The 9390-nt window shown below is 35.7% G+C and overlaps 1 protein-coding gene across 9 annotated transcripts in view; it reads left to right on the top strand.

The window, feature by feature from the left end:
- LOC108972435 (protein sprint) overlaps nucleotides 1–9390 on the top strand; it is a 553725-nt gene that overhangs the window by 542013 nt on the left and 2322 nt on the right. Inside the window, exon 1 of one of the 9 annotated variants that reach the window (XM_018939008.1) lies at nucleotides 6490–9130. The exons of the other annotated variants lie outside the window; for them this stretch is intronic. Coding sequence (XP_018794553.1) covers nucleotides 8056–9130 — 1075 coding nt within the window. The 5' untranslated portion in view covers nucleotides 6490–8055. Of the gene's footprint in view, nucleotides 1–6489; nucleotides 9131–9390 lie in introns of those variants that run through there. 9 annotated transcript variants of the gene reach the window in all.

Here is a 9390-nt window from a genome sequence, read left to right as displayed (position 1 = left end):
GTTACAAAAAATCATAATAAAATTAATGAAATTAGACACAAGACATTAAAAAATAAATCACGCATTTGATTAAATTTCTAACATTACAAACAGTAAAATTTTGCTGTTTACGACAAAAGCACCACAACCTATTTACCTGGCTAAAACCGCAATATTTGCAGTTAAATGTGTCGTTGTCTGACAACGCGCTGATAACTGCAAAACGCGCTGATATCTTTAACTGATAGTCACAATGCGCAAACCCTCACACATATATAATTTAGAATGTCAAATATAATCACTCGTTTACATAAGCATCTTTATTGTGATTTAATATGAGTATATAAAAGCCTACATTTTTAGAAGCAACAACAAAATTTCCATAATTTATCATGCAAATATTTATTTGAGCTTAAAACTTCACTGGGAAAAGTATAAATATTATTTTAGTTTTACATTTTAGTAAAGGTCACTAAACCTACTTAGTTTATAAAGAATTTATAAGCTCTTACCTCGGAAGATATATTTCAAGTCGCTTAGATTCAACATGGTAGAGTTGCAACTACTTTTACAATAAGTGTTGTCGGCAAATCGAATACATATCTATACATTTTATATCTCATTGCACCATTAGTATCTGCCTTATCCTTGAGAAGACTACAACTTTAACTTTCGCCATGGCTATAAATATGTTTCAAGAGCCAAAAAAAATCAATTTTCTATGTTGAATTTTCGGCTCGGTTCGGTAAACAATTTCATCCTTTGAACACGCAATACTTATAAAATAGCAGTCAAGTTTTCTTCAAAAATTTTTCAAAGCTGATTTCACTAAAATTAACCTAGTAGACCTTAATCAACTCTATCCTATCTCGAAACATAAATTTCCCTGAAGTTTGCGATTCGGTATTCATAAAATGTAAGCCTATTTAGAGTATAATAATTTTGTAATACAGTGTGTATATACGCGACTAGTTCCTCAATTTTGGAAATATCGATCTGAAATTTTATATACAAAATTTTCTCCCCAAGTCACTTCTGTGTGCAGCTGTCTTTAAAACTGAGCTATCAAAATCACGTTCTATTTGGAAAACTTTTTTTCTTGACGATATATCTTCACAATATTTATTATTATTGCTAAAACGTCTGAAAAATACGTATGTATGTTCACATCGGACGACTAAACCATACTACTATGAGCAAAATATAGTCAGACGTTGTCGTAATTTTAAAATTCTTAATTTATTCTTCAAAATCTATGTCGGCCCCCTCAAAGTAATCCCCCTTATACTTTGAATCCTTGAAACAATTGTTAAAGACAATTTCCGATACAACCTACAAGCGCGTAGCGATTCAGGTTCAGTGTCTTCAATTGACTCGAAAGCGGTTTCCCCGGAACGAGCGTTTGAGTTTGCTGAATAGTCAGAAGCTCAGGCGAACACGGTGGTTGCGGCACGATATTGGTTGAAAATTTAGCGAAAAAACCAGATGGATCAATGCTATACATTGCTACAAAACGCAAAAGTTAAACGGCCCATAATTCCGGCCTCTTTGTACGAATAGCTTCGCGCAATTCGCTCAAATAGTATTCCTTGTTAACAATTTGGCCGGTCGAAAGGATTTCGGAGTGCACCACAGCTCGATAATTGAAGAAAACTCTCAACATCAAAAATTATCTGCTTTGACGTGATTGTCTGGCGTCTGTTTCCAGATCGTAAGCATGAATCTAAGACTCAGCGCCAGCAATTATACGTTTCATGACATTCTAGTAGTCGGAAAGCGTTGCATCACAGACGTTAACGCAACGCTGTTTTTCGAAAAAAATAGTGAATTTGGAACAAATCGAGTTTTATTTTTTTTTTTTTTTCATTCGTTGAAAATGGTTTTCGCTCAAGCATCACTTTCTGTTTTTTCCTACAGTCATTCAAACTAACGGATCAAACTCAGTTTGAATAAGGAAAACTTGAACCTGATATTATATGTAGCTGTAAAATTTTTTTTTTCTTGTTTTTAGCTGCATTTCTTTCTTTTGACACAAAAGTTTTAGCTGCGCATATAAATTAAGAGAGTTTTTGAACCTGTGATTTTGGAAATTTCATGTCATTTTTATATTCAGATTCAAGTAACCTTGAATATTTATGTATTCTTGGAAAAGTAAACGCTGTTTAGTGACTAGAGATGAAAACACCGTTACTTCATAAGTTTACCTGTGTTAATCTGCAAAGAAACAATGTATTTGGTACCAAATACAAAGGAGACTGCCCTAAAAACAATAACAATCTAACCATATAAGTACCTGCCTGCAGCATTGGTCACTTTTTGATCATGCTCTTTCATCGTGTTAATATTTGCGTACAAGTTGCCTAAGCTGTATTCTTATACTCTCCGTACTCCTTGTAGCACATGCTACCTACGCTTGCCCACCAATCTGTTGCAAATTTTGCGGCAGCTGCGTAAACAATTTTGCATTGCCTAACCTTCTTTTCTACCAAGCTGATTCAATACATATGTAAGAAGTTCTAATAACTCTCTCTAAGTGTTTAGTCTATTTTTGAGTTATGCTAGTTGCTTGTTCGATTGACAATTGACGATTTTTTACTTTTTTACATTTATTAGGATATACTATATGTATGTAWGCATCTATAAACTACAATAGGCCTTTCAAATACTAATTTCGCCCTGCACATGCTGCTCACTCACTAGAGCGTAGCTGCCACGCTGTCTATCACAATTCGCACTTAGGTCGCTCTAAAAGTCTATCTGCCAGACAATACAAATTGACAAATGTATGTTTGTATAAATTTTTTTATATAGAAAATTGTCTAGTAGAATTGGAAAATTGCTGATGCAATAATGGCAACACATTGAGTAAGCGCATAATTATAATTTTCTAAAACGCAATTTTCGAGATCCTTGCTTTGTTAGACTTTTTACACAATTACTTAGAAAAAGTGCGCACTCTTCATACATATAAATGATTTTATTAAATAGGTTTTGTTAGAATAATAAGCATAATAACGATCAGAATGTCAACTTTAATGGAATCTTGAAATTTATGGCGTGTGATTCGACCTCTGACGCAGACTATAGTTTCCACATAACGCTTGTTTACTAGAAGAGTGTCTTAACTAAAAAAATTATAATATGGAAAGACACAGCAAAGATTTAATTTAAGTTAAACTCAAGAATATCGTTCAAATAGTTTTTACTAACGTTTGGCTTGCTAATATGTTTAGCTCTTCAATATTTCGTTATTTGTATTTGTTTTTGGATTTAAGCCATTTCTCTGCTAAACAACTAATTTTTTGTGCGGGTATGAAAAAGGAAGTATACTCTTCGCACTTCCATTTATAATAATGTCGGCATATCAATCGTTTTGCCATCAGTATAGTCTCTGTGCATTCGAAGTCTCTAAGGTCAATAATTAATTTTGCTTTAAATTAATATTTACCGGAAATCATTGTGTTGCAATGTGATCCACTTCAACGACGCTGCATTTATATTGAAAGCCTGGAACCAAAATATTCTTTGATCTTCCAGAAACCAGATCGTCCAGAACTCCCTTCATCTTTTTAAGGGCGAGATTGTCTAAATCAATTATTCCAAATGCCTGCGGACTAGATCTCCCTTTCTCTTCTTAGGTGCAACATAATCTGAAGCATTAATTTTTCTAAAAAATATCTGCCGCCAAGGATTCGCTTCATCTCTTGAAAGGCAGTTCCTATTCGAAAAGTTTTTCTTTTCTTCTTCTATGCAAGACAACTGAATTTTCGGGTAGAACAGTTTTTTTTACTTCAGTTATTTTTAGACCATGAAAATGCTTGGAAACATTTCAATTGTCTGCAGGATAAACAACACAGGGTCTAATGGCCTAACTATCGATTTATTTGAGAGATATAGTTCAGTTATGCTGAGTCAGCTTATCGAACAGATAAAGCAAGCATCAATCGTTCTCTAAACTCGGATCGAGGACTCATGTCTTCATATTAACATTTAATAACACGTTGGGAAGTGCGATTGTTTGATACAGGATTTTAAAACGAAGCACTTTGAAGCCGCAAGTTTGACCACAACAGCCATTGAAAACCAAAGGTCATAATGAAACAGTGAAAACACTCATTTATTTTGGGGTGAATGTCTGACAGCGCACAACAACAATAGCAATCATGTTCTTTCTATGACGCATTTCTTCTTCTTACGCCTACGCGATTATAGCCGAGTTAACAACAGCGCGCCAGTCGTTTCTCCTTTTCGCTACGTGGCGCCAATTAGACATTCCAAGTGAAGCCAGGTCCTTCTCCACTTGGTCCTTCCAACAGAGTAAAGGTTTTCCTCTTCCTCTGCTTCCCCCGGCGGGTACAGCGTCGAATACTTTCAGAGCTGTAGTATTGTCGTCCATTCGGGCAACATGACCTAGCCAGCGTAGCCGCTGTCTTTTAAATCCCTGAACTATGTCAATGTCGTCATACTATATATTTCACAGAGCTCATCGTTCCATCGAATGCGATAATCACCGTAGCCAACGCGCAAAGGACCATAAATCTTTCGCAGAACTTTTCTCGCAACGTCGACTCATCAGTTGTTGTCATCGCTCAAGCCGCTAGCAGGACGAAAATTATGAGTGACTTATAGAGTTTGGTTTTTGTTCGTCGAGAGAGAACTTTGCTTCTCAATTCCCCACTCTTTCCTCTAAATTATTTTTAAGGCAGTCTTCTTCGAAATGTGGAAGACTCTAATATCGAATAACATACGTAAATGGTAACGAATGTGACAGAACCTTAGTAAATTTACTGCTATTCGTGAACTTTCTTTTATTGGTACAACTTCTCTGCTCTCCAACACTTAAAACCCTACTATTTTTTATTAGTTGAAGCCTTACTAAACTGAGACAGTTTTATTTATTATACCCTGAAAAGGTTTATATTAAGAATGAAAAGTGGAAGACCTTATAAAGTATATATGTACGTATATCGATGACCCTATAAAGTATATGTATAATGGATCATCCGCATTTTGAGGTTCAATACTTTTTTAAAGAAAAACACAGACAATTCAGAGTTAATGGGGAATGTTTATTAACATTCGAAAGAACAACACAAGGGCTTGTATGGAACTTTCGATTTCACGTGGTATCTTCAATTTGGTATCTTCATTTTGACATGGATTACTACTGAAGGTAATATCATAATCGCCGAAAAAATTGTTCAGATCGGATAACTATAGCATATAGCTTCCATGTAGTTACTAAAAGAAATACACCTGTGAAGGGTATATTAGCTTCGGTGCAGGCGAAGTTACCGTTTTTCGTTTCACTTTTATCAGCTTATGTTTTATAAGCTCACTTCGTTCTCATACAAATGTTTATCAGCATTTTCAATGCCGTGTTTCAAGTATCCATTTTAAAATAAATAGGCAAAAAAATCTATTTTATCAAAAATATAACTTAATTAGCCTCGTTCTATTTAGAACATAAATATATGTATGTGTATATATGTACATGCATTTGTATAGGAGTTTAACTGTAAACTATATTTAGCGCTGAGCGCATTTGCTCATAAACCATACTACAAATGCTAATAAAAAGAGAGCATCTTCTAGCTTAGATAAGTAAATTGCAAAGTGTTATTGTTACAATAAAAATATATGTATGTTAGTAATATATACATATGCACATACATACATAAGTATGAATAAACTGTTCTTGAGTCATGCAGAAAGCGCGACAAGTGACTTCAGCTTCAAGTCATTGCTACTCATTTCCTTTTAACCCACTTAATTTGCACACATATATGTATGTACATACAAATAAGCAGTCGCATGTATATGTATACTTAATTGTTGTTGCTATTAGTTTTACAATTAAGTCCATAAGTCGGTTTGGCTTGAAATGCCGCCAAACGAATTACAAGAAAATAATATTGATGATTTCGCAAACTTTGAAAGTGAACTTACATTTTACTAGGGTGGTGCTTGTTTATATCGAAGACCTTAAAAATTTTTCAATTACTCTGAGTCAATGTAAACAATCAAACTTCAAAAGTGCGCTATTGTACTAATGGAATTTTATAAAAGAAAAATAGATCCAACACTCCAACGTCATAGCCCAAAAGTGAAGAAAATCAAGGTTCGGCAGGAAATCCTTAAACACATATTACACTCCGGAGCCTTAATACCAATCAAATTAAATTTCACTTCCAAAAAATAAGTCGAAAACTCAACAATTTTAAGAATATGAGAACACCACCATTACTCTCAGTATATGCACATTAGTCTTAAAGTCTTTTCAATTTCATCGTCGGCCACAGAGAAAAATGTAGATAAAAATATTATTAAATTGTTCTATGTCTTGATTGGCGTAGACACCGCTTACGCGATTATAGCCGAGTTAACAACAGCGCGCCAGTCGTTTCTTCTTTTCGCTACGTAGCGCCAAATAATATTGTTCTATGGACTCATCGAAAATTTCTCCTCTATTGGCTAGCCTTTTAAAGACTCAGGTTCAGACATAACCGCACCTGACTCAAAGCGCGTTGCCAATATATAAGAGATTTTATGCAAAATTTTTATTGGAGTTCGAGGTACTCGACATTGTAAGCTGTCCAATTGTGATACCGTTTGTTAAGATCGACAGGTTAACTTAAACTAACCTAACTTCTGTTACCTACATTGAAACAAAATTAACACGAACATATGTGAATAAAAGTAACAATAATAGAGTGGACTTTTAGGCCAAAAGATAACGGGGAAACTAAAAGAAACACCAGAGTGATCCGTTCAACACTTCAAAAATTTAATGCATTTTGGACGCAATCAGCTAGTGATAAAAAGAAAAATCGATAATGTGGAGCAAATATGTCAAAAAAGAAAGACCACCCCGGTCTCGCCAGCTAAGGTTTGCATAGGAAACGATTTCTGCGAGAATTATATCAATCATCTAGAGACACGAGTTTTAAACTCCGGTTCCAGTTCGATCAACTCATTACTTAAAAATATGGCATATCGAACGTTACGAATACCCTAATAATAAATTAATATACATATATGTACATTATAACTTCAAATGCGTATGCCGACAAAACCCACTTATCTCTAAAGTGTATGTATCCTGCAGGCTGGTACGAGTTATAGATTGAGATTTCTTAAGTTGGATAGAGTAATGCTTTTGCAGTTTGTACAGAGATCATTTATGAAATAGAGTTTAGTCGAGACATGTTTTCGCGGTATAGTAAAGCTGGTCAAACTCCAAAGAATATATATGTATAAAACTTCATACTTCGGTAATCCCTGCGTGCTGCGCAATATCTCTGCCTCCTCAACTGTACCAAAATTGCAAAATATCTAAGGTAGTTTGGATTTTTGTCGCTGCTTGATTTTCCAAAGGATTTTCCCCTGTATTGAAATGGTTTGCAAAATTACCACGGAACTCATGACCTATCTACAGCTGTTCACTCGCTTTTGTCCGCTTCCGCGGTATGTAAACAGAGACACAATCTATGTACTTACTCTCAGCAAGCTGTGGGATCGGAACAGATAAGCAATTTCGTACCAGCATGACTCTCACCATACGTGTGACCAGGTAGCGAGTACATAATTCTTGGGGAGAATGCCGAGAGCAGCGAGCGTGTGTGTGCTGCGACGGTAGCGCTCAGTAGAATCTACTCGCAATTATTTTAATTATAAAATCGCTGCTGGACAATGTGGCATGCAGCAGTAATCATTTTGCGTTCGTCGTGTGAGCAACAAAAGCACTTAAAGTTACGGGTTGGCGTTTAATAATTCAGACGATCACGCTTGACATTGTGATCGGCTTGTATGAGTGCGGTCGACATGAAAACGATTTTTCGCTAAATCGAGTTTTTAATAGCACAGCTGTTTTAGTGAATATAAAAAATTGAAAACAGATTTCGGAAATAGCGTTTGATACACACAAAAAGTGCTTGGTACAGCCATTCAGTCGCTTAGTTTCGGCTGTGTTATTCGGTTTGTACCGTACGTGCACCACTACTCCGTGTGTGCCGATGAGAAACTTTCGTTTTCGACAATTCGTTTTTGCTGGAAAAAATCTTTATAATATACACCATGAATTGGTTCAAAAAGTTGTCATGCGAAAAAGCCGTGAACCCGCATAATGAGAAAGCGCGTGAACAGCGACACAAACGCATTAAAAAAACGCCAGAACGTAGTAATACCAACTCCAATGACGAAGTTATCAAACCTTCAAGTTCCTTGTATAGTAGACATATGGAAATATTGGATCCTGAGGAGTTCTTTCACGATCCGGAACATGTGCGCAACTACAAGGAGGAAGCCGAGTTTCTGGAACTTATGTCGGAATGGGAAATCATACCAAATCCGGCAAATATAACGAACTTCTTCTCTGCTGATTTCGAAGATGAGTTATTGCAGCAAAGAACTCAATCAGTGCCGGCATATGAAAAGAATGTGATAACAACTCCTGAGGAGCCAGAATATACGAGCTACGGAAAACGAGAGCTGAGCGCAGCACGTGCGCTTCGTAAAAGAAAGAGGAAAACACGTTTCTGTGATATGCTATTTAAAGAGAAAATACAACTTGGTTTGGTACCACCAGAACATGAATCACATACAACAAATCATATGAAATGTAAACCAAAATTTAGCGAAGCTACACATAAAACTTCGCGTAGTACAATAACTTCGAGTTTATCATCGCTGCAAATGAGCTTCAATGGTGTTGAGGAAACACCAATACGAAACGCCTGCGCAAATCAGGTAATTAAAGACTGTGCCATTAATCGCAATCAACTTAAGACTGAAGCCTTAGCTAGCTCTATAATGGGCGCTATTGGCAAATGTCCCGATCGGGATAGTACACCACGTTCCTCTGAAGCTGATCTCATTACAAATTCAGGTGATCTTTGTCATCCAACGAGCCGAATCAACCATGATCACTACGATATTAAGCAGTTTTTCCGACTCGATGATTGTGGAAACATCTTGTTAAGCACGAATCATATAACAGAGACGAGAGGATTCGGTTTGACAGTGACCCAAAATAAGCGCTTATACAAACGGTATCGAAAACTTTGCAGACCTTTAGATGAGGAAATAGTGCATATTAGCTGCTTTGAGGTGCTTAAGCGTTTCTTATTGTGGCTGTGGTATTTAATATGTGGTGAGTTCGACTAACAACTAAAGAAAATGTAGAACCGTTGTGGAAAATGTGGGTAATTTGATAATTGAGACTCATTTAAGTGACTGTCTGAAATACCTGTTAGATAATTTAAGAAATAGGGGCTATTTGAAAGAGTAAAAGTAAGTATTTTTCAAATATCTCGAATCGCAAAATATGTAGTGATTTTTAAAACTATTTTGTATAGAAATTTAATCAAAAAGAGCTCAGTCCACAACAACTTAGTTTTTTATTATTTAATT

The sequence above is a fragment of the Bactrocera latifrons genome, unplaced genomic scaffold (assembly GCF_001853355.1).
Source record: "Bactrocera latifrons isolate USDA-ARS-PBARC rearing strain unplaced genomic scaffold, ASM185335v1 scaffold_4, whole genome shotgun sequence".
NCBI classification, from domain to species: domain Eukaryota; kingdom Metazoa; phylum Arthropoda; class Insecta; order Diptera; family Tephritidae; genus Bactrocera; species Bactrocera latifrons.
This window is presented reverse-complemented; position numbering and strand designations above follow the sequence as displayed.